This window comes from Canis lupus, chromosome 1 (assembly GCF_048164855.1).
Source record: "Canis lupus baileyi chromosome 1, mCanLup2.hap1, whole genome shotgun sequence".
Lineage (NCBI taxonomy): Eukaryota > Metazoa > Chordata > Mammalia > Carnivora > Canidae > Canis > Canis lupus.
The window spans coordinates 95,102,849-95,129,287 of record NC_132838.1 but is presented as its reverse complement, the minus strand read 5'-3'; the positions used below and the strand labels follow the sequence as shown (position 1 = coordinate 95,129,287).

The window sequence follows — 26,439 nt, the reverse complement described above, 5'->3', positions numbered from 1 at the left end:
GGTCGCATGGCCTCTGAGGTATTTTCCAACTCAAGACATCTTTAATCATCTCTCTTCTCCATGTATTTCAATCCTCCTTATGTTATGGTCAGAAAGACATAGGATTTGATCGCCCAACCCTGAGATCATGACCTGAGCCAAAACCAAGAGTCAAATGCTTAACTGACTGAGCCACCCAGGCACCCCCAGAAAAGGTACTTTTAAGGAGCTAAAATACACATTACTGAAAAGAAAATTAACTCACTCAGAACATATGTACAGTGATCTCAGGGTCATGAAAACCAGCCCTATTTTGGGCTCTGCACTCAGAGAGTCCACTTGAGATTCTCTCTCCCTCTCCCTTTGCACCTCCCACTCATGCTCACTCACTTGCTCTCTCTCTCTCTCAAATAAACAATTACATCTTTTTTAAAAAGTACCCTTTCTGGCTACTGTACATATGCTCCAAGGTTGTTAACACAGAAAGCCACTGGCCTAAAGCCATATACATTTGATCTGATCCATTTCAATTCTGTGGGTTCAGTATTTCTGTCTGTTTGTTAGGGTCACCAGGTTCTAAGAGGCTTTGCCACGGCATCCCAGGGATCAGGTGTGAACACATCATGGCATGAGATCCATATGTATGGAGACAACCAGAGTCCAACTCCAGAAAATGATGCAAAAGGCATGTATCAAAGAAGAAATAGAATTTTTTATTTGCATTTTAGGTTTAAAAACTATCAGAGGTATTTGTATTTGTACTTGGTTTGTTATGAACAGGGTAACAGGGAGTTAAAAGAGAACCACTATTTCAAAAGCTAAAAATCTCACCAAATCCTTAAGATGTTATGAAACAAAGCTCTGGCTCTGGTGTACAAAGCAGCCCCTGGAATGTGTTTTCTGTAACCTGTGTGATACCCTCTAGTGGATAGGGCTCATTTTTTGGTGCTGTTATTGTTTATGTTACTTTTCCCCAGTTTTTTGTTGACATTATTATTTTGCTTTACGTTTTAAGGCTTGCAAAATGATGTAAGTTATGCACAAGATGTAAGAAATAAAAATAAATGAACACCCACGCGTAACCACTCCACCGAGGAAAGAAAACTCATGCATGCCTTTGCAGACCTCTATTGGTCTGTCTCTAATCTCATCCCGTTTATTATTCCCATTGTTCCTCTTTACAGTTTATTGGATATAAATATACTGCTACATAAGATATTGCTTTGATTTGCATATTTTTAAAAGATTTTATTTATTTATTTATTTGAGAGAAAGAGAGGATACAAGCAGAGGGAAAGGCAGAGGAAGAGAGAGAAGCAGACTCCTCGCTGAGCAGGGAGCACGACTCAGAGCTGGGTTCCATGACCCAGGGATCATGACCTGAGCTGAAGGCTTAAACCAACTGAGCCACCCAGGCGCCCCTGATTTGCATGTTTTTGAACTTCAAATAAATGGAATCATACTGTGTGTATTCTTTGACTTGCTTTTTTGGCTCAATATCATGTTTATAATATTAACTCTTATAAAGTTTCATTGCGGTCTATGGTCATTGCTTTATTATATCCCATCATAAAACTATATTAAGCAAATGTATCCATTCTAGTTGATTGGATTGGGTTCTCCCCCACTCCATTTTTGATATTATAATGACAATAACTCTGAATCTTCTTAGAGAGGATTTTGGATATAGGGGCTGGAATTTCTTTAGAGTATATTCAGTGCAATTACTGTGTCCAAAATTTTACACATCTTCATATCTACTAAGCTATGATAAAGTGTCTGCATCCCTAGGAGCAGTTAAAAGACTCAGGAGATCCATGTCACCACTTATAGTTGATAGTGTTGCTCTTTTTAATTGTGTCCAATTTGATGGTTGGGAAATGGTATCTCTCTATGTTTTAATATGCATTTCCTTCATTACTAAGGCAGCAAACAAAGTAAATAATTTTATTTAGACAAACCAAGGAGGAAAAGATAGGAAGGGGCTACCTGTGATGAAGAATTGGCGTGGAGGTCTCCTCTAGAGGGTTGGCTGTATAGACATGAGTGACAAGATGGGCTGTGCCAGGTGGCCAGCTGAGGGAAGGAGCTGCAGACAGAGGGAGTGGCTTCTAGCTCTTCCAAGAGGCAAAACCTTTCCTTTTAAGTGATGTAACTAAATATTCTTAGTTGATAAGTTAGAGACCTGGGAAGACAGTTCTCACGTAGATTAGGAGACTCAAACAGATGGTGTTGGAGAGGAAATAATGCTTAGGGTATTAAAAAAAGAATGGATAAGGAGACATACATGATGCCTGTTTATTCTCTTAATTAGAATCTGAATTTGCATTGTAAGAGAAGGAAAACCACACATAAAAACAAATTTTAAACTCTTTGAGAAGAATTAACGTGACATGAATAATGCAATATTATAAGCTAAAAATAACTATTAAGATCTTTCTAGAGATGGAGAATCAAAAAAAAATTGGGGGGTCCATCAATTTTTAGATCTGTGTGGTTTTGTAGGACGACAATGCCTTGTCTGTGTTAAATCCAGATGAAGCATTTCCAGCCCTTTGGAGATGCCTCCCAAGTTTTATTATATGTAGCTACAACGGATCATTCATTATCTGGAGTGAAAATCAATCCTTGCTTTCCTGCCTTGAATGGTAAGCTGAGTTGAGTGTCACCATTCACTCCTGGAAAAGGACCCACTTATTATTGATCAATGGAGTCCAGAAGGGCCCAGGGAGAACCTTCCTTGTTTTTCCTAGTTAGTCACTTTGCATTCTCCTATGATCAGGTGCCAAGATGGAATCAGGCACATGAGTGATTTGCCAGGGAAATGCCTGCAGAGAATGAAGAAGCAGGAGTAGGAGCAGAAAGCATTCCAAAAGAGATGCAGGTCTGACACCTGAGAAAGGAGATAGGGGATGAGGCAGGATTGGGCAAGAAGAGCCTCAGACTTCAGTGCAGCTCTGAAACAGCCTCTGCCAGGCTGATGGGGAGCTGTAGAGCAAAGGCTATCTACTGGAAAAATCTTGCATCAGGCAGGGAGGGCCTGCTCCACCAACCAGTCATTGACTGGGAGAAACCTGTAGAAAGCATGGCCCCAGAACGAAGGGTTGGGTGGTGGGAAGTGGGGCAAGAAGTCCCAGAGGTGCAGCGGTTGTCACTTTCCCACACCCTTTGCGTTAGGACTGAAAAATGTACCTCCATAGTTGCCTCACTGAGAAATATAAGTTTATTAAACTTGTCACATCAAGATGTTTACAGTCTTCAATGTCTCCATAACAATTAAATATCATGAATACATCTGGGCTTCTAAACTGTGTTCTTGTCTATCAATTATGACACACAAGAGTATCTTACTGGTGTTCCTAATGATACTGAAATGAAATAAGGATTATTTGCCTGGCTCAAGGGATTATTTTTTTTTAAACTTTGCTTTGTTTACAAACAAATTAAAACCACATTTTTTTTTAATTTGCAAGTTAAACTGATATAGAGACATCTGTTGGTATCCCGTAGCTTCCTTTCTCTATTTATCTATAAGTACAGTGATTCTCTTTTGTGTTCCTATCCTCAGGCACTCTTAATTGGTTTATTGTAAAGAGAGTTTCTTCACCTGAACACATAGTCATTATCTATTTGGGCTTCACATAAAATTATTGTTATCCCTGACCCAGTGGTCCCAAACCACTCATGTGTGTCTAGAGTGTTCTGGGCCTAGTGATGCTGTCATATGGTTGTGGAAACCAGCCCTCCTTCATTGCTTATTATGTGACATTCAGACATCTCAGACTCATTTGCTTCATTACTTTATTTCTTATTAACGGCACATCCCATTAAAGCAGAAAGATGCAACAATGGGATTCAGATAAAAAGAGGCCACGATTAACCAAGAGACTGGTTCTCTATTCCTCCCTCTGTTTGCAATGTTCAGCTCATTTAATTTACAATTGGAAAGGAGGAAAGGAGTGGAATGGCTCACTTACTAAGAGCAGAAGTAAGAGGAGAAGAAAAAATTAGAGCAAAGGTATAACATCTAGTATTAGGTTAGCCATCTGTGTGGGAGAACAGAAATATGAATCCCTACAGGCGGTTTCTCTAACAAAGGCTGTGTAGCCCAGGGAGGTAGAGAGAACTCTAGAGGTGACATGCATTTGAGATTTCTAGCATGTGACATGCCTTTATCCAAACCTCTTTCTATCTTACTACAACCTCTTACTACCCACCATGGTTTTCTGCTTAGTCCTAGGGCCACAGAGAATAATTTTCCAGTTGGAACACCAATACTCTCTGTTCTCCTGATGGCCTCCTGCTCCAGGTCCCTGACTCATGCCTATGTACCTTTGCCCTTGAATGGCTTTCACTGACAACTTGACCTTCCTTTGCTCCTGTCAAGACCCCTAAGCTCCCTTTAATGGAAACAAAGAGTATTCAATGACAGTTGCAAGAAGACCCATTAAAAAAAAAATAGACCCCAAGTCACTGTTAGAAGGCTCATTGCAAACCAAAGAATCAGGTATTCTCAAAATCAAAGTTCATGGGAGAAGCCAGACCTCCCAAAGCCAATGAAACTTCTTGACTGACAAATATAATAAGATAGCCACTTTCCAAGAAACTCTTACTTTACCACCACACACTGTCCCCTGCTCAGCCTTCTGTAGAGACAGAAGCTTCACAAACTTAAAGCACAACAGCTGCTAACACCTGAGACTGAGAAGCTCATTGGAAGGATGATGTGGGATGTTTTGCTACTTGGATGGGTTTCAGAAACACTCATATTGGCCACAGGGTCTCTCTTTGGTCCTTTGCCCAAAATTTAGTCCACAGTCTTCCTAAGATTACACATCAATGCAAAGGAAATCTCAAAGATCTTCTCCACAAATATTGGAGGCAAAGATGATAACTAGCTCTTTTGCACAACTAGAAATAGGAACCATGTGCTTTTGTCTGATGTGTGGCTGAACTTTTAGAATTGCAGCTCTCACTTTGAGTCTGTCTATATGTTTTTGTGTCTGTGAGTATGTAGTAGTTTCTTACCTTTGGATGGTATTACAAAATTACACCATATATTCCTTAAAAGGACCTCTATTCTGTTGCTTTAAAGATAAATAAACATTTATACAAATTAAACAGTTCTGAAATTCCCAGAAATTTGGGAAATATATCTTCGAATATCTTCTAGAAACTAACTCAAAGATTTTTAAAATTCAAGTTAACACAATTTAGGTTAAGTCTTTGGCAAAAAGGACTAGTTTGATATTGTTGGTTGAATAAAGACAGCTACATTGTCAGTATCACACATTTTTATTCTATTTGGGTATGCTCTTCCTAAACTTAAAAAGGTTTCCTGATTAAATAAACTAGCTTTGTAGCTACCAGCTGATTCAGATCATTAAAAATGTGAATTCATGGTTAACCAAATTAAACCATTCTTCCAACCAACCTTATTTTAACAGTACTTATGATTTGTGGTATGAAAATAGTTTCCAAGCTCTTTACGTAACTGAAAACCTTAAATTTATGTTAAACTGAGTTAATAATATTCTTTAGATACCCAGGTCACTTATAAATAAAACAAAATACTAAAACTTGATTACTAAGCAAAATTTTAACTTTACATGCTTTTTTTTTTCTCTAATTTTTACATGGTACAGAAAGGCTACAGTCTACTTACTGTAACATTTTATATTCGTATTTCTCTTTATTATTTATAATATCCCTCTTTCCAAATACCTGATTTCCAGGTCTCTCAAACAACTGATTAGAGAACTGAGGTCAAGAGATGCATCACTAATTTATTTAAGAGATGGTTTCATAACTAAGCAGTTACACTTAAAGAACATATTGAAGAAAAAAAAGAACATATTGAACTTCTACTACTTTAGGGATAGTCTTAGAACACTAGCAAAGTTGCAGAATATTGCACACAGTTCCCCATGCCAAGTTCCCAATTTCCCATAACATTTCTATTTTAGCTCCTAACTTATGGTAGAATTTATAATTCCTTCCTTATGTTTTTTGTGGTTGCCCTAGAGTTTACAGTATGTATTTATAAATAATGTAAGGCCACTGTGCAATAACATTACACCACTTCATGTGTGGTGTAAGGACCTTATCACAAAGTATTGCCAATCCTTTCCCCTCATCCCTATGACATCACTGTCATTCATTTCATTTATCCATGTTCTATAACTAGGTAACACATTGTTACTATTGTCACTTTAAACAGTTACCTTTCAGGGACTCCTGGAATTCTTGCTCTCCACTCAGGTCATGATCTCAGGGTTGTGAGATCAAGTCCCACATCAGGCTCCCCACTCAGCAATAAGTCTACTTGAGATTCTCTCTCTCTACCCTTCCTACATGCATGCATTCTCTCTCTCTCCCTAAAATAAATAAAATATTAAAAAAAATAAGAAGAGTTCCTTTTAGAAATCAATTAAGAATTGACAAACTCAAGGATTCCATTTTGCCTTCATTCATTCCTCCCTGGAAGCTCCTCCTTTATGTAGATCCAACTTTCTGATCTTTATCAGTTGGGCCATGTTTAATGTTTGTGGTAACATGGGTGCTAGATGTTTCAAATTCCTCTAGTGTTCTTGTTTTTGTCTCCCTTCTTGACTTTGGAGCTTCCCTAACTACTCCTCTTCAGAGACAGTCTTTGACCTGCAATTCTTTTTTTAACTAAACTAAATTAAATTAAATTTAAATTCAATTCATTAACATATAGTGTATTATTAATTTCAGATATAGAGTTAAGTGATTCATCAGTTGCATACAACACCCAGTGCCCATGACATCACATCCCCTCCTTAACACCCATCACCCAGTTACCCCACACTAATAATGAGACCAAAGAAAGAGAAATTAAGGAATCAACCCCATTTACAATTGCACTGAAAACTATAAGATACCTAGGAATAAACCTGACCAAGGAGGTAAAGGATCTGTACTCTGAAAACTGAGGACCTCATGAAAGAAATTGAGGAAGACACAAAGAAAGGGGAAAAGACTCCATGTTCGTGGATTGGAAGAAACATATTGTTAAAATGTCTATGCTTCCCAGAGCAATCTATACATTCAATGCAATCCCCATTAAAATACCATCAACATTTTTCACAGAGCTGGAACAAATAATCCTAAAATGTGTGTATGTCTTGCAGTTCTTTCGGCTATAACCTACTTTAACTAGACTGGAGACCTGTAGGTATCATCATAGACTGTCAGGGACAGAAAGCATTCTATAACCTGCCAATAAATCCCAGGCCATAGTGGACTCTGCCTGGGGCTGTGGCCTCCACAAGTTTTTGTGACTCTGCTACAGGGATATGCCTCTCTCCCTGTGTCCCTACTCCTTTCCCTAACTGCAGCATTCCCAATCTTTTTCTGGAGGCTTTATCCTCTATTGATATGTTTCACCCACCTATCCCCTCATATGAGCAAGGAAGGATGCAGGGGGCTGAAGTTCCCCTGACTGGGATGAAATATCAGAATCTCCTCCTGGCCAAGTTCTTTCTCCTGAAGAGCATGCTTCTGCTCTATAGAAAGCTCTGGATATATTTCCAAATAGTTCCTATGTCCCCACTACCTCCTCCTTTTATTCACCACTCCCTCCACAGCCACCAAGGCACCTTTCTCCATCTTCACCATAAGAACCTACAGGGGTCCTGTTGGGGAAGCCCCCAAGACTGTGGCCTCCAGGATTTTCTCAACTAGTCACACCCAGCCTCCAGCAATTTGTCAAAAGTATCATTTAAGTCTCCCTACTAGTTCGTGGTTGCAGTGGTGCCTGCGATAGATATAAGGAAGCAGGAAAGCCAGGCTCAGTTCCTATCTCTCTGTGTGTGCCTGCCTCTCCAAATGTCAGGGTGACAATTAGCCTTGAAGCCTTGATTCTCTAATAAATCCAAGAAAAGCTATTGATTTACAATTTTCTAGATTTTTCTTATTGTAAGGCTAAAAGTTATGACTTCTGGAAGTTCCTTTCCTTGATGTTAACATCTTATATAACCATGGTATGTCTTTAATACTAAGAAATGAACATTGGTACTACATTGTTAACTACAGATTTTATTCTGATTTTACCAGTTTTTTCACTAATGTCCTTTGTCTCTCTCAGAATCCAAATAAGGAAAATAATGCAGAGAATTTAGTTAAGTATCAGCTTAGTCATCCTCAATCTGTGATACTTGCACCATCCTTTCTTGCTTTTCATGACTTTTTCAGTTTTGAAGTTCTCTCATTTTGGATTTTTCTGATAATTAGGCTGGGCTTATGGCTTGGAGGAAGCATAGCACAAAGGTGAATACCCTTTTTATGCATTATAATGGGGCATTCATGACAGCAACATGACTAATCATTAGGGATGTTAGCTTGATCAGTTGGTTTATGTGGCATCTGCCAGATTTCTTTGCTGAAAATTTACATTTTTTTTTCTCAAACCTATATTAGTTAGAAGCCAATCACTAAATTCAGCGCACACTCAAGGGAAAGGAAATTAAACTCTACCTCTTGGAGGCAGGAATATCTGTATCTGTATTATTAATAATTTTTGTTATTTATTTTTTCATATGGACTCATGGACAGCTATTTTATTCTTTGGAATATGATCTAGCACTTGTTTGTTTCATTGCTCAATTTGTTAAAATTTTCTGGTTGAATCTTTGTTTGAGCTTATAACTTATTCAGTCTGTGTCTGCCCTGAGTAAGGTAATGCTGAGCTCTTACTTCTTCCCGTAGGTGCCTATCACTCTCTAGATTTCATGTTGCTTGTTTTCCTGTAACATCAGTTCTCTGCTGGGTTCACAAAAAGTAATTAATTTCCAGCAATGCTCTTTCCAGCTTTCTATGTCTCCAAAGTCACTTGCCAGAGTGATATCTGTCAAAAACACCTTTCCATCTATCCATAAAAATGTCTCAAAAAAAAAATCTCTGAAAAATCATGATCCAAGAGCTCACATGAGAATAATGGATATGTAATTACAATATGAGTTCTGACTCATTGGTTCTATGTGCTATGAAATGTTTTGATCCAGGCTGGTGCCATTTAAGAAGATAAAAATAGAGAGATTATTTCTTAGTGTCACTTCAATTCTCTCCCTTTGCATCATTCCCATTTGTCCCTCACTTACAGAACCTATTACACACACACAGGCCAATGACTCGGCTTGTTTTATATCCATACTATCAATCATGCGCTTTGGCCTTACAGCAATAGATTCACTCCCTACCTTGTCCTCAGTGGAGAATATAGTAAATTATCAAAAACAGAAAGCTCACATTACTCTCATAAAGTGTAGTTAACAAGCAGGGGGAATGTTCATGCAACACCCCCATCAATCAGCCTCTGTGCCGAGGCATAACAGTAAATATCAATGGTAAATAAATAAATAAATAAATAAATAAATAAATAAAGGCTTTTAAAATGGGCATACCTCCCAGGATCTTAGAAAGAAAGGCAACATGCATTTAGAACTCAGAGATGTTTAAAGGTTGAAACAGGTCAAGAAGAGTAAAACTAATACCATTTCACAGATTTGAGCAATGACCTGAGGAAAAATCCATTACATAATATACCTGTTAGATGTTGAGGAAATAGTTTGGAAATGTACTATCTTGCCTGAAAAAAAACACTATAAAAGTATATTCTGGAAAGAGATTCAAGATGGCAGCAAAGGTAGATCCTGAACTCATCTCCTCCCATAGACACACCAAAGCTATAGCTATGTATAGATCATTTCCCTGTGAAAAAAGATCTGAAATTTGTATGAACTGCTTCCCCACAAATAGAGATAAAAGAACCTCATCAAAACAAGTAGGAGAGGCAGAGATGTGGTCTTCACATAAAACTCAACCCCTAGTGCCTCAACACACAATAGGGAGGGGTCTCACCAGTCAAGTGCTTCTTCTGGAAGAGTGAGGGGTTGATGCCTTACTTCAACTCTTGGGATCTTCACCAGAGAGCTGAGCTCCTAAAGATGCCTGGCTTAGAAAATCAAGGGGGATGACATTCCAGGAATCCAAAGTACCATAGGAAACAGATTCTCCTTCTTTCTAAAGAGCTCATATTCAATCTCACTCATCCTGGGATCACATTCAAAAGCACCAATTTTTAAAGTGTCTAGACTGTATGTCAAGGAAATTTATTTGCTCATCTGAGGTATCCGTCTGAGGGGAAGAGGAGAGTCAAGGGCCTCTCTGGAGACAAAGGCTCTGGCAGACACCATTTGTGTGCTCTCTACCTACCCTGATAGCATGGGTAGGCACACTGAGACACAGCAGCTTCCCGCTGCCTCACTGGGAAGGGTGGGGGTGAGCAGCACAGTCCACTGCCTTGCTGAAGCAAGAGAGAGCAGGTGGTAGCAGCAATTCTTTACTCCCTGGCTAGGGTAGGGTAGTGTGAACAGTCAGGGCATTTTTCTGCCCTCAGCCTAAGGCCTGAGACAAGGCATTCTCTTGCAGCATTGCTGAAATCCATGAGTGCATGCACTCAAGGCATTTCCTGTTCTTTCAGAAAGCATGCCTTTCCTCCTCTATATACCAGGGGCCCTACTAAAGCCAGTAGGCATGTGCAAACCACACAGGGGATGTCCCTTGTTTGCCTGGTGGCCAAGGAGGCTGGCATTCCTGTGCTCCAAGGGAATATAACAATTGCAAAGATACTTCTTGGCAGGCCAACACCCCCAGGGCACTGCACAGACAGGATGCTGGAATACCCACTTTGCAGTCTTCCTGTGAAAAAGGCCTATTTACTTACCCCAGAGCTTCAACCTGATGGACAAGTTTCAGGTTTTCCAGACCTCTAGAGGCTGCAGATGTGCTCCCAGGGAATGTAAACAGAGAGACACCATCCTTGTGTACCCCCTTGACCTCACTACAGCTCTACCAAACATCCCAGAAAGGAGCTTATACACTTATCTGGAGCCTTGAGTTTTGAAACTGTCACCCAGAGATGCCTTCAGATCTCTCAGTCTGGAGTCCAGCTGGGTTTACAATTGTCACCCTACAGGACTATATATGTTTGCACACTTTAAAAGCTTCTGTCTAAGAATCTGCCTGCCCATTAGCCTAAAAACTAAGTGTTAAATTAGATTTCTCTTTTTGGAACATTGACAAGTCCTGGCACACCCTCAACAATAGGGACACATCAAAAATAATTCAGATTATTTAGACAATCACAAAGGTTAGGAGACAACCAAGAATTAGGACAAGGGTGAGAAGGAAAGTTCATATCCTACATATGGCAACTCCATCAACACTGAAAGAAGTAGTTGTTTTGCCAAATATATAGAAAGGCAGAAAGTCAAGCAAAATGAGGAAATAGAAATATGTTCCAAACAAGAGAATAAGATAAAACTTTGAGAAAAACTCAATGTTATGGAGATAAATAATCTACATGTAATGAATTCAATTTGATGGTCATAAAGGTGTCATGCACCTTGGGAGAAGAATGGATGAATACAGTTGTTATAGGATTTATTTTCCTTTAGTGCCTGTGGTTCTTGATCATGTGGCTTCAAAGAATGAAAAGGTAGACCAGGTGAAGAGTGATGGGCAGCAAATCAAAGTTTATTGAGCAACAGTACAAAGCTCTCAAAGAGAGAAGGGACCCGAGAGGGCTGCCACCAGGTTTCTAAGCCTAAGGGGTTTTACAGGCGTTTTGGTGTGGGCTGTTTTAACCTGATTAACTCTCCATATGCCTGTCACTCAATCCGGTCTTTATCCTTTCATGTGAGAAAGGGTGGATGGCTCCTTCCAGGGTGGTGTAAAATCCTTTTAAGGGTGATTTCCTCTTAGGGCAGGGGACCCTTGTCCCACCTTGCCTGTCTTTCTTCCAACTCTCCTTCATTACAGTGAGAACTTCAACAGAAACAGTAAGTATGAGAAAGTACCAAACACAAGTCACAAAGCTGAAAAATACATGAACTGAAAAGTACACTAGAGAACTTCAACAGTGGACTGGATGAAACAGAAGATGGGGTCTTCAAGGTGGAAGACAAAGCATTGAAATTCACCCAGACAGAGCAGCAAACAGAAAAATGAATTTAAAATGGTAAAGATAACTTCAGAACTTATGTGACAACATCAAGCAAAATAATGTTCAAATTAAAGGGGTCCCAAAGGGAGAGGAGAGAGAAAGGTATAGAAAATTTATTTGAAGAAATAATGGCTGAAAAGTTTCCAAACCTGGGGAAGAAAACACACATCCAAGTCCAGGAAGGAAAGGAAGTTTCAAATATAAAAATCTCATGACATCTACACCAAGACATGTCATAATTTGAATGTCAAAAGTAAAAAATAGAGAATATAAAAAGCAACAAAAGAAAAGTGATTTGTTATGTATGAAACCCCATTAGGCTATCAGCAGATTATTCACAAATTTTGCAGACCAGATGAGAGTAGCATGACATATTCAAAGTACAGATAGAGGGGCGCCTAAGTGGCAGAGTCAGTTAAGTGTCCGACTCTTGGTTTGGGCTCAGGTTATGATCTCAGTTGTGAGTCAAGCCCCACATCAGCCTCATTGCTCAGCTTGCTTGGGTTTGTCTCTCCCTCTCTCTCTCTTTCTCTCTCTCCCTCTGCTTCACCTCTCTCTCTGTCTCTCAAATAAATAAACCTTTTTTAGAAAGAAAAATAAATGCTGCCTGACTGCAGCCTGCCTTTCTTTACAAAGTGCAGAAAGAAAAGCTTCCAACCAAGAGTACTCTACCCAACAAGGTTATCATTCAGAATTAATAGGGAGATTACGAGTTTTCCAAATAAGCAGCAAAAGGGGTTGATTACCACTAAACTGGCCTTATGTTTAAGGGACTTATTTAAACTAAAAACAAATGGCATAATTAACAAGAAAATGTACAAAAGTAAAATCTTAATTGCAAAAGTAATATAGAGTATATGTACAGCAAAGGTAGTTGGATAAGTCATTTATAAAATATCAAGACAAAAATAGCAAAATTGACTAAAACTACAAGAATCACTGAAAATATTCATAAAATAAAAAGGACAATGTGACATCAAAACCATCAAACATGTGGAGAAAGAAGTAAAAATGCAGCATTTTGAAGTATGTTTCCATTTAAGTTACTGGCAACCTAAAACAGACTGTTACATGCAGAGGGTGTTTATGTGACCGACATGGTCACCACAGAATGAAAATTTGTAGTAAATATGCTTAAGAATATGAGAGGGGAATCTAAACATAGCACTAACAAAAGGTATCACACCTTCATTAGTGTGATGAGGGAAGAGAGAAAAAGAAAAAGGAAAAAAGGAACAGAGAGCAGCTACAAAAAGAGCCAGGAAAAAAATACAAAATGGAAATAGTATATACCTGTCCATAATAAATGTAAATGGACTAAATTCTTCAATCAAAAGACATAGAGTGGTGGAATGGATAAAAACCAAGGCCCATCTATTCACTGCTTATCAAAGACTATCTTCAGAAACAAGGACATTCACAGACTAAATGTGAAAGGACAGACAAAGATGGGCCACGCAATTGTAAATGAAAAGAATCAGAAAATATCAGCTTTAAATGACCCATATATATTGGAGTGAATGGATAAAGATGACACACAACACACACACACACACACACACACACACACACACACAAGAATACTATTCAGCCATTAAAAAATGATGAAATCTTGACAGTTGTAATATCATGGACAGACCGTGAAATACCGTGTTACATAATATAAGAGAAAGACAAATACCACATGATTTCACTTATATATGGAATCAAAGCAAAACAAAACAAAACAAAACAAAACTCAGACTCATAGAAACAGAGAGAATAGTGTCTGCCCAGGGGAGGTACGTGGAGGTCCAGGAGGGTAGAGGGATGGAGCTGCAGGGCTGGGGGTGGGGGGAGGGGCTGTGGTCCAGCCTACTTCTCTTCTGTCCCCTCCCCCTCCTTCAGGAGCCCTTTGTGACAAAGCCAAAGCTCTGTGATGTGGCCTGGGCCTCTTGTCCCCAAGTCCACGCCCAGGGCTCAGTAGCCTGCTGGCAACAGTGCAACTTGGCACTAACACATTTCAGAAGAGAGAGATGGAGAATTACCTCTTCTCTCTGAAAAGCATTACTGCTGGTTGGCTGAGCTTCAGCCCCACTTCTTGGACAATTAAAGCCATTTTCATTTTCTTGTGTATACTGGGAGTATACACAGTATACTGTATATACTTCTTCCTGTTATTCTCCTACTTCCGGAATGATCCATCCTTACCACCACATAAGAAACACAGAAGCAGCAGGAAGGTAAGGAATCCTTGGCCCAGACCCAGTAGAGCATGATCCCATCCTCTTTTCTATTAATATTTCTACTTTTCTGAATCACTGGAGAGACTCCTAAGGTAGGAAAGAACAGCACATGCATTGTTATGAATAGAGCAGAACACCATCTGTCTAGGGACAGGCCAGACCAGGAAGAGGTTAGAGGGGCACGAGGATCTCTACCTGACAATCTCAGGCCAGGAGTGCAGGTGTGGTGGAGGGCCCCAGAACAACATCCTCAACACACACCACCAGTGGCCGAGGACGGGATGGCTGAGGGCTCCATCTCTAGCACAGATCAGGCCCCTGAGAACCCGTTCACCAGCCACCTTCCTGGGGCAGGTGTCTCAGGTGAATGTTGCTCTGTCGGGGCTGATCAAGGGCAGCCGCTGAGCTCAGGAGGCCCCAGGAAGCAGCTGGAGTGGGGCTCTGACCTCAGAGAGCAGGGTCTTACCTGAAGAAACGCAGATGCTGCAGGTCTGGGGATATGTGTGTTTCTTGAGCAGAGGACCAGTGACAGAGGAATTTCTCACGTAGAAAATCTTTCTGTACATTCTTCAAAGAAGAAAAACTGAAAACGTATTTATCTACTTTGAAAATGAGTAAAAGAAAGAAACCCATGCCCCCTCCCCTCTTAGTTAAATGTAGGAAGTCACATTGTTCATGAGCACTGAGCATCTGCAGCTTGCTCCAGAGGGCAGGGAGGGGGTCCCAGTCTCCCCATGTTCTCTCATCTCAGCATCGAGTGGAGCCTCAGAGAAGGAGCAGCAGGAGCCAGAAGAAAGCCCAGACTCTGAAGACTCTGAAAGGTGAGCCTCTGCCCCTGAGCCCTGCACACCCCAGGTACACCATCCCTCCTGCTCCGAGTGCCCAGCCCCACAGTCTCCAGGATCCTGGGGCCCGAGTCTGTTCCTTGGGAAACAGAGCCCTGGTGGGGGCTCCTGGGAAGCAGAGCAGAACCCTGACGCTTCCCCAATTCTGGGCCAGAATGAAGCCCCAAGGGGCCAGACACGGTATTGCCCAGCAGGAGCTGCAGGGCCTTGTCAACCTCTAGCTCCAACTGTGGACAAGTTGTCCAACTTTGCTCAGAGTCCTCTGTGAGGTGACCCAGTCCTGTCTCCCCCAACAAGGTCATGAATGGGGATGTACTCTGTATAGGACAAAGCGATCCCCATCATGAGCTTTGATGTCACTGTGTGGCACGTGGCCCTGGACACTGAAGTTTGGGACTCCCAAGTCTAAACCACAAAGGTCTCCCCTAAAGGGACACTGTACCCAGCCTCCTCTAAAAGACTTGGGCCCCTGCCTTCATGTCTATGACCCAGTTTTCTGTTTCAAGCTTGCAGAGATTGCCTGCAAGAACTAGAGGAGGTTCAGGACCTGATTTCCCTTCTCCAAAGGTAAAGAATCTTTCCCCTTTCTCTGCTGGATGATTCTCCCAGAGTCTATAGTGTGAGCCCAGGGCTGCAAGGACCATGGGGATAGAGTGTGGCTAAAGCCCTGGGGTGAGGGACAGTAGGAGCATTGCGAAGTGGGTGTGGGGGTGTGGAGGGCCATGGGGCCTACCCTCTTGGCCACGTCTGCTCCTGGCTGCAGCTTGTGCCTCTTGTCTCTTGCAGCTACCTGGGGAGGCTCCCTGACCAGGGGGCCTTTCATCACCTCCTACATCAAGAAGCCCCTGAGGAGGTGTCCAAAGCAGCACCTGCTAGAACCCACAAGCCAAGGAAGGAGTCTGGGGAAAATGCTGCTCACACCTTGGCCCCATCAGCTTCCCCTGCTCCTCTCCATCGCCTTCTACCTCTGGACTCCACCCTGCCAGCAGAACCTCAAGAAGACCAAAATAACTTAAAGAAAATCCTACTGGGCACAATCACAAAGAGCTTACTTCCAGGTAATTCCTCTTTGGCATCTCTCATTCTAGCCGTCTCAGGCCTCAGACATGCCGACTATCCCATTTTATCCTTTTCCTGGTGGTGGGAAAGTACCAAGTCCTTGTTCTTCCCTACCTCGTCACAGCACAAATGCCAGCAAGAACACCTGGCCTGCCACCCACCAGAGGCCTCGTTCTGGGGTGGCCCTACAAACTGGCAGATAGAGACTCATAAACCCTCTTTTGTCACCTCGGATGTCCAGAAGCTGCTGGAAATACTAATCACAAAAAGAGTAGAACTGAAGATTTGGAAGGAGAAAGAAAAGGATGGATCAATTGGGAAACAATTGTGCCCAGACAATCACCTGAACTCTTTGGGGACTATGTGGAAGTTACTCAGTGCTGAGCAGACCACCATAACCCCACAATCCTTCCGGAACCAGAAAGATGAACCAGAGCAGCTGGCCAGTCCTCAGCAGCTCTCATCCCCCAAAATCTTGGAAGACCACTTGCAACAGAAATGCAGCCAGCTCTTCTGGGGTCTCCCCTCTCTGCACAGTGAGTCCTTGCTGGCCACTGCTTTGGTCTGTACTCACTCTCCTCAACTACAGGTTCCCTTTCTTTTATTCAATGGGCTCTCTAATTGCTTGCCAGCTCTAATTCAGGATCAAATATCTTCACAGTTTTCCCATGTCTCATCCTTGCCCCACCATGGGATCCAACTCCAACCCTCGACACCAATCTGGCCCCAGCCCCAGGCCCATCTTGCACCTTCTGTCCCAATCAGACCACCTTCTCTTCCACCCCAGATGAGTGCCTGTGGGGTACCTTGCCCTGCATCCCAGGAAAAGACACAATTCTTCATCCCAAATGAAACTCAACAACTGGAATGGCCATTGTTGCCAAAGCACCAAGAAAGGGGGAGGACTTTACACTACATGATGAAAAGATATCGGAAGTTCTTTGGCAAAGTCCCTCCCAAGCTTCCCAAGTACAACCAGGACTCCCAGTCTTACGGGTCAGTTTCCATCATTCATGGGGACTTTGTAATCTTTAATATCCAAAAACACCACCATCAAAGGAGGCTCAGCAAGGATAAACACAGAGACAGCCTGCCCCACAGGGTCCAAGTGTCTCTGGAACTGATGTGGCCTCCCAATGAATTCCCAGAGACAAGTAAGGCACAGGATAACCAGGGATTCTCAAGGCCCTTTGTGTTTAAAGGCAAAAGCAGCCAGACTACACAGAGGACCAAGTCCAGGGACCCTAGAAGTTTCTATAGGAAGAGTCAAACAAGATCCCAACTACAGAATAACTTGGGTAACGGTCTACAGCAATGTCTGAAGAGAAGCCCAACAGATCTCTCCAGAGTTTCAGCCAGCTTCCCAGTAAAGGTTCTAGGAACTGACTCTGAGGAGGAGTTAGAAAGACATTTGATGAGGACCTTGAAGAGTGACCAAGGAAAACACTTAGCCAGGGGCCCAGGTAAGAAACATCTAGAAAAAAACTTAGAGGTTCACTTGTGCAGGAAATTGGGACAGATCAATGAAGGTTTGATCCCTGTGAGCGTGCGTCGATCCTGGTTTATGGCCACTCACAGTTTGCCCAAGTCCCACCTTGGCAGTGAACGTAGAAATCTGGCATCCTTGAATGATCGGAAACCCTGCATAAATACCTCCCATGAGCTGCCTTTCCTTAGTCCTCACACTCGACAGATGTTGGAAGCACACATCATAAGGTTTCGGGTGAGGCATAAGTGGGACCTACCTTCCCAAGCCTTTGAGCCCATAGATCTCAAGCTATGTGAAGCTCAACCCTTGCCCCTTCCCCTGCACCCCTCTCCTTGCTCAGCCACCTGTGTATCTGGGACCCACTCAAGAGCCATGTTCTACAAGTTCTTGGGAAAACCTCCTCAGCCGCATCTGGGAGAGGAGATAACAGAAGAGTCCATTCCCACCTCAGAGAGTCCCCAGCCTGTCCCCTCATCTGCAAGTGAGGAAATTCAGCAGGCCTCACCTGGTGATGTCCAGGAGCCCTCAGAGGTCCCTTTACCTGGACAGGAAGACAGATCACCTTCTCAGACCTCTACACTCAGCCTCACAAACAGAGCCCTGGAGAGTGAGATTGTTATGGGGGCCAAGAAAGACAACCTGGAGTCAAGTTCAGCAACGGCCAGGAATGAACTAAAGGACAAAAGTGGGGATCAGGCCTCACAAAACAAGGTAGCAATACTGAAGATGAAGCTCAGGTCCCAATTTACAAGGGCTGAAGAGGCCAGGGAGGAGACAGAGCCCAAGAAGGCCCCTGCTTGGAAAGTCATCTTAAAACCCAGTATGCTGGCCAACAACCAAACCATTTATGTGGATCTGAGGAGATCAGGATCTCCATGCCCTAGTAAAAGCCCCTTACCACCTACAGAGTTGGCTGCCCAAGATTTAAAGGAGCCATGCCTTAAAGCAAAGGTTGCCAGTAAGTTTGAGCTCCAAGAAAAGGTAGAGTCAGAGAACCAGCCTCAAGGACCTATCGCTGGTGTGCCTCTTCAAGATTCTTCCAGTGACATCTCCCTTCAAGACTCTGGCACTTGCGACCTTGTCCAAGACCATGATACTAAGGTGCCCCTGCAAGATTCTCCCACTGATGTCCTCCTTACCATAGACACCTTGTCCACACACAAATCATCCTCCTGTTCCCAGAGGGAACATGCCAGTGGAGACACACCAGCTTCCCCAGTGCCACATGACCTTGTATCAAGTGAATTGAGCAGTGAGGTGCAGCAGGAGCCCAGTATACCGAAAGCTGAGGACCCATGTAAGAGCCAGAGTGAGATGACTATCTCCACTGCTGAGACAGAAGACCTGCAGAGTCCCAAATCAGAAGAGCATGAAGAGTGTGCAGAGCCATTGGGAAGCAGCGTTTTCCAAGCTGGTGGGACAGGCCACCCTCCCCGTGTCAGAGGAACAGGAGATAGCCTTGGAAGCAAATACCTCCAGCTCATGCCAGAAAGGGGACAGGTTATTCCAGAAAGCCACTTTAGAAAAAGGGTAAGGAACTTTCTGCAATGTCTTAATCTCAATAAAAAAGGCAAAGGACTGGAAGATCCCCTTCAAAAGGGCAAGCCTGTGTCAGCAACTGTCCAGAGGGAGGTACCAGTCAGAAGCAGATCACTTATGGACAGCAGAGCTACTGAAGCTCAGACGATTGTGACAGCTGTGGGACGGGTCCTGGTGGAGAAACTGGGACTTTACCAAGGAATGCGTGCCTCAGACATAAATATGCACAAAGAATTCCAGGCCCCAGGACGTGGGCACTCCCGCCACCACAAGGTTCTTTCCTCCCCAGAACAGGGGAGAGTGATGAGAGAGACGGCCTCCAAGCAGCAAGCCATCCCCAAGGGCCACAGCTGTCCCAACAGGGCCGAGTGGATCCCAGGCAGGGACAGCAGATGGGAAGGCCCACCCAGGGAGCTGGGGGCCCCAGGCAGACCCAGCCAGCACAGGCTGATGCTGGCAGGTGCCTCAGGTCACATTCACCGTTATCCAACATATAGTCTTCAAAAATGTGTGTCATCCCATCAGGCAGTGTGTGCTCCTCACACCTGTCATGGTAGGAAAGCTTTACTTCAAGAAAAAGTTGAGTATATGCAAAGAAAGCCTTTTGTTTCTCATGTTAGCACATCTTCCATGTGCTAATGGCTTCTTTGTACCATGATTTGTATTGCTTCCCAAAATATATGTTTTTTTTTCTCATGAGAGGTTCTGCCTTCTGTGTGGGCCCTGCTGGGGAAGAGAGGGATGGAGTCTGCTCTCCCCAGTGCCTGCTTTGGCTTCCAGAAGGGATTGGGCCTTGGAGGGGGTGAACCCGCGGCCTGCCCCCCATGCCCCCTCATGCCCCTTCCGTTTCCATAGCACCGTCCTTATGACCACACACAAAAGAGGAACAAGGCCTGGAAGGCCCCCACCCCAGGATCCAGCTAGGCCCATCCTGTCCTGCAGTGTCCCTACCCCGAACTCCTAGGCCATAGGGAGGGTTTGCAGAGACAGAAGGCCCCCGCCCCCCAGGCTCCAGGCGGGTGGCAGACAGTGCCCTGTGTCAGAGTCAGGCACAGGGTCTGCAGGCGAGGCTGGCCTTGAGCGGAGAGGCAGGGGGAACCATGCCCCCCGGGCCTGGTAGGGTAGAGGGTGGCTCTGCTGGGGGCTCTCCTGTCCCCGCTGACACCGGGGGCCCTCGCAGCTCAGTGGCATCACCCCCTCTTCCCCTGGGGCAGCGCAGGGCGAGGACACCCCCGGCTCTGAGGTGTGAGCAGGTGGGGAGCGCAGAGGCCACCCCGACCAGTCCCCTGCTCCCTGGGTCGCCCCTCCTGGGAAGTGGAGCAGGGGCAGGTGCCAGGGAGGTGGGGACAGGCCACACCATGTGGCCACACATGGGGTGGTGACCAAGGCCCCGCAGGCCCCCGGGAGCCCCCCTGCCACCCGCAGGCCCAGAAGCTGTCACCCCAGGGTCCTCCCCCACTCCTGCTGCCAGGGCCCAGGTGGAGAGAAGCCACCGCACCTCCCACACCGAGGGCCTGGCACCCGGAGGCACCGAGGCCTGCAGGGGGGAAGGGTCCCTTCAGCTGAAGGTGATAAGCTTGCTCAGGACTGGGGACCTTGGGCAGACTGGGGGTCCGTGACCTGTGCTTAAATGTGCAGCCCACAGATGGCTCCCAGAGGACTGGCCTGGGTCATGGAGCAAGTGTTGCCTGGTTCCCTGTTATGGTTTCCTGGAGCCCAGGGAGAGGGAAGAAGCCATCGGGTGGGGTTTGCCCTGCACCTGGCGGGAAGTGACCCATCCGGAGTGAGGGTGCCGTCCAGGAGGGTCCCCCCGCCGTCAGGACCCAGCCCATGGGAGGGAGGGACCTGGGGGACAGGTGGCCTGGCCACGAGCTGCTCTGCTGCTGCGTCTCCCCGCAGAGACCTCTGCCAGACACCCCTCCAGAGACCTCTAATAGACTCACACAGAGATCTCCCACAGAGGCCCACACCAAGACCTCAGAGACTCTCAGACTCTCAGAGACCTCTGACTGAGGACCATGTCCAGGAACCACTCATAAAGACCTCCCACACACATCTTACAGAGACCTCTCCCAGAGACCCACACCAAGACCCCACACAGAGACCTCTGACAGAGAACTCCCACAGATACCCACATAAGACCTCTTCTAAAGACAAAGCTCACACTGACCCTATGCGGAGACCTCTGACAGGGTCCAACATCACAGAGTCCATATCCAGGGACCATCCACAAAGACCTCCCACACATATCTTATGCAGAGACTCTCACAATGGCCAATACCAAGAGACCTCACAGGGACCTGTGACAGATCCACACAGACTTCACACAGAGACACCTCAGAGATCACAGGTCTGAGCACAGAGACCCACACACAATCCACGTAGTCCACAGAGAGACCTCCCAGTGCCCCACAGACACCAAAGCTAGACCTTGAACAGAGGCCTCATCTCCATTCTTAGGACCCTGAGTAGCCATCCAGTGACAGACCCCCTGCATGGATCTACAAATTGGCAGTACAGCTGTGCCCCACCCCCCAGAGAAAATGCTTGTGTATTTTTTAATTACTTCTGAAGAAAACTTTCGATTCCCCATGTATACCTGAAAAATCCTTTCCTTCGTGGATTTTCAGTACCCTGAGCTCTGACCCACAGTTGAAAGAATCACAAACTGAAAACAAACAAAACTTTGCCTACATCTAATGAGGGAAGATATCTTATCTGTCCTTTTTTTTTTTTTTATTGTTTAGCAATACAGCATCAGGGGTCACATTTTGTATTTTGTTAGGGCCAAGTTCCTGCACTCAAAGCGACTTCTTCACATTGGAAACGATGTAGGGAGGCCTACAGCAACTGAATGCAGTGGATTGAACCAGCAAAGAGACGTCTGACTCATGCTGTAGACAGCATGTTATTTGGCCCCAAACAGCTTGTGTTCAGTTTGGGAGGTTTGCTTTATTTTTAAATCAAGCGAATCCATAGTATCAAACATATGAAGCTGTTTTAGAAATGAGACGGAGTTTTGGCAATATTTCTATTACATCCTCAGGCTTGTTTATTTTTACCATTAATAACATTAAGTAATTATATCTTTTTCTTTTTTTGCTCCTTTTAAAATACAGTAATATCCTTAGTTGATATTATGTCTATCTCCAGAATATGAAAAACTCCTAATGCTAAGATAGCTTAGGCTTCTGGGCTATGTAGAATAAGGTTGCATATTTTATATAATTCTAAGGAATGCTCATTTTCTAAGACTCCAGAAGTCAGGTTCTATTTTATGTTATAAGGTCAAAAAAGGATGCATTGCTTAAAGTAATTTTGAAATCTTAGAAAATATTTCACTTAGTTGGTGCTTGAAATACATATTATCTCAATTAAATTACTTGGAATTGGCATTTTAACATCTTTTAAATTAAAGAAAGTATACTTTTAATCAACATTTCATTCTAATAGATAAGATCTCACCATCTTCCTAAGATTTTCCAAATTGGGCACTTAGTTGTGACTCTATATTTCTCACTGGTCATAAGAATCCTATTGCCCTTGACTTGGTAAGATCTTGATAATAAATAGATATCAAGTGTATGGTGAAATCTCTCAGGACACCCACTGGGATGACAATGTCATAATCCTTTCTCTCAGAAGAGAGGAATGAGCTGGTGTCAGTTCTGTGGGTATATATATATTTTTTTAATTAAGGAAAAAACATAGGCAGTAAAATATTTTACAGAGTAATAGCTATTAATGTTTTGAAATTCACTCCCTTGGTGATACTTTCTCATGTTATTGAATCACAGAACTATGGAAAGTGGCCATGGATGCCCTCTAATGTCCAATCAATAGTATTTAATAACTAGGATAACTCATCATTTCCCTATAGATGCCCACATCCACAACATTCCACAGTCATAAAAAGGATACTTTCTTTTATGAAAGTTTAAGCTATTTCCAAACCATGTTTTTAAGTAGAATAAAAGTAAATTATTGTAAGAGGCATAAAGTAAGTAACTTTCAACAAAATAGATGAAGATTTAGGAAATGCTACCATCTTTCGTAGGAAAACACAATTGCCTCATCTCATGCTGATACCAAGAAACCTGGGTGACACAGGTCTTTGCTCTGAGCATTTTTATGTGTGTGCTTATTTGGTCCTGTGGATAGGATTTTTTGTGTGTGTGAAGATTTGTATGACAAAATAGTTTTACAGAAGTGATGGATAGGATATGTGTCTGGTAAGTTAGCTTCGATAGCCATTCTTATCCCTCTTGGAATAAGGGCAAACAGAATAACCGACAAGTATTTTCTGGAAAATGGTTCCATTATCTTGAACCTTTCTCAGTGGAAGAGAAGATGGAGGCCTTGGGTAGGAAGCTGAGATGCCCTTGCCCCACAAATAAGTATGTAATTTATAGGCTATTAAAACTGGAAGGGGGGCAGCCCAAGTGGCTCAGTGGTTTAGCGCCGCCTTCCACCCAGGGAGTGATCCTGGAGACCTGGGGTCGAGTCCCACGTCGGGCTCCCTGCATGGAGCCTGCTTCTCCTCTGGCTGTGTCTCTGCCTCTCTCTCTCTCTCTCTCTCTCTCTCTGTGTGTCTCTCATGAATAAATAAAAATCTTTTTAAAAAATAAAAATAAAACTGGAAGGGCTACCGCAAGGCTGTTTGCTGGAAGGATCTGCAGAGAGCAGATCAAGAAGGACAGGCAATAGTGTCCTATGGCCAGAGCCAGGACACTATTTACAAAATTTGTCCATAACATAAGCAGGAAACAGAACTTGGCCAAAGCAGTGCTGCATGCTGCACCTTCCCTCCATTTGTTCAGAGATGACAGTGCCCTCCACCACTACCTCACCCCATAATCCTCTCTTATTGTCAAAGGCATACTGGAGACTTCAGATGAAGAAGAGTAGGTAAAGAGAGGAGAAAGTGGAAGAGAAGAAGCAGGCAGGAGAAGGGGGAAGATGAAGAGCCTTTACCGGAAAACACACAAAATTCTCTATCCCAGCCACTCAATTAACAAATGGGGACCCTGTGGCATGCAGAGACTCCCCAAGCCATATGTATACTCAGTTTCCATATCTGACTTTGATCAGATGCTTCCTCTACTACATGACACAATTGGCATGAAAGGATCCCTTTCCTAAGTCAGATGACATCGCTACAGGAAATTATTTCCACCACCACCAGGTTATGGTACATATCACTATTTCAGAGAAAAAAAAGAAGAAAAAGCCACGTTGCCATATAGACAATGAAATATTTCAGAGAATGGAAACCTCTTTTGATCACAGTCTGTTGTTTTTAATCATAGCATGATTTAAAAAGAAATGAATGACAAGGAAATTTAATTTCATTAACTTCCATGAAAACCAGCACAATGTAATGTGTTCCACTTCTCCATCTGGGTAAAACTCCATTGTGAAAAGTGTACCTTTCTCTGAATCCTGAACCCACCTGCCATTCAAAGTAGTCATCACAGATTTTGAGGATTGGAGGCAAAAATATACAAAATCCAGTTCCTGGAGATACCATTCCTGCTTTGCTCACCTGAGAGGCATGGGAGTCCCTTAGGGGTAAGACCCCTTGATGGAGCATTTCACCAGGGGAGTGGACAAGACAGTACACTGTGGTGCAGAAGAAAAATATTAGAACTTCCATGTGGAATCTTTTTCATCTCATTAAAAAAAAGTCCTTATATTTGTATAAGCTTTGTCATGGATATAAATCACAGAATCATAGTGCATGCAGTTCATTTGCAAAAAAATAAATATACACACATAAGATGCTATGTGCTCAGAAAAATTTTTTATGGGCTAAAAGAATGATAGAAATTTTGGAGAGCACTGACATGAACAAGATTCCTGGTCTTTTCTAAGAAACAGACCCAGAATCCAGAAACCCTGATGGGTCTGGGCTCCATCAGGCAAACCACATGCATGGCCTATCCAGAAAGAATGAGGGCTACGGATATACTCTAGAAGGGCTGTTTCACCAAACTCTACAACTTGGAAGAACCCCGTCAAATCTGAGCGTCACCTCGTAGGCAGGGGGTGGTAACACAGAGGTAAGTGAAACGTTTTTCCCTGACTCACCTGCAAACATAATGCACCTGTGAACTAATAGGGACCCCAAGTCTGTGGTGAAGGGCTGTGCTGAGTGGAAACAAAAGCCCAGAGTCAGTTAGAATATAGTGCAGGAACCTCATGCCCTCCCAGGGCCATCAGACCTGCAGGAGGTGTGGGGAGGGTACAGAAGCAGTGGAGATCCCAGACAGTGTTTAGCAGAGATTGCACACACCGTAATTCAGGAAAATGGCTTTACAGTTACAAATGCAATCGTTTCCATTTACATTACACTTTTGGAAGTATCCTATTGCTTTCAAGGCAAAATTTTGAAGGTAGTAGTTTTATTTACTAATTTTTTTAAAAAAAGGAAAATCTACTGGAAGATGTTATTTGCCTTGGATCATGTGAGCAGTTCTGGGGAGAGAAAAGAATGGATTCAGGAAGTCAAGCATAAGGACACAGTGACTTGACTAGTAAGCATGAGGGCTGAGAACGTTGGACAAAATTAAACAGATTGGATATTCCTTGGGTGTACAACCATTGATCATGCTCACAAACCAGCATATTAAGACAGACCTCTCGGTATCAGGCCAAGCAACTACCGTGAGCCCACTTGAGCATGGACAGATCAGGAAACACCCCAAGGTAGGGGTTGCAAATGAAGATGAAAGGAGTTCAGCCAGTGATCCAGTTTCAATGAAGGCAGCATCTGTAATGGTCAGCACTTGCCATCAAAAGACGATATGGGAAGAACAAGTTGAGAAAGAGAAGTAGTTCAGTTTTGATGCCAAAATCAATCACCTGGATGTATCACTAAATGTAGAAAACGGACTGAACTAAGTCTAACTGGTTGATCCACTACATGCTATCTACATTACCTGCTTATCTTCTTCAGGGAGTTATGTCATTATTTCTCACACTTGGTGATCTCTAACATGCTGGGGGAGTCCAATATATTTGTCAAGGTGAAGCCAGACATCAGTGACGGACTCAGAAGTGTGAAAGTCTTGCAAGTAACTTCCTTGAATGACACAGCCACCAAATGAAACATTTCACTGCATGACATGATATGATATGATATATGACTGATGTATCGATAAACAAAGGAATGGAGAAAAATACTGTAAATTATAAACGTGAAAAAAGTGACACTTGTTAATCTCTGGAGAAGTACTCGATTTTTAACATTCTACAGCTTCCAAGAGCTATTGT

The 26,439-nt window shown here is 43.4% G+C and overlaps 1 protein-coding gene and 1 long non-coding RNA gene across 4 annotated transcripts in view; one reads left to right on the top strand and one right to left on the bottom strand.

The window, feature by feature from the left end:
• Positions 1-15,496, bottom strand: part of LOC140641234 (uncharacterized) — a 44,781-nt gene extending 29,285 nt beyond the window's left edge. The window contains exon 1 of one of the 3 annotated variants that reach the window (XR_012037768.1): positions 14,699-15,496. This is a non-coding gene — a long non-coding RNA (uncharacterized lncRNA). The remainder of the gene's footprint in view (positions 1-14,698) is intronic. The other 2 variants (XR_012037773.1, XR_012037761.1) reach the window with 2 other exon arrangements.
• LOC140641228 (spermatogenesis-associated protein 31E1-like) lies at positions 13,929-19,860 on the top strand. Its single transcript, XM_072840758.1, has 4 exons — positions 13,929-14,229; positions 14,984-15,053; positions 15,584-15,644; positions 15,864-19,860. Exons 1-4 carry the CDS (start codon positions 14,023-14,025, stop codon positions 19,801-19,803), a joined length of 4,278 nt encoding a protein of 1,425 aa, XP_072696859.1. The 5' UTR covers positions 13,929-14,022; the 3' UTR covers positions 19,804-19,860.
• The last annotated feature ends 6,579 nt before the right edge of the window (positions 19,861-26,439 follow it).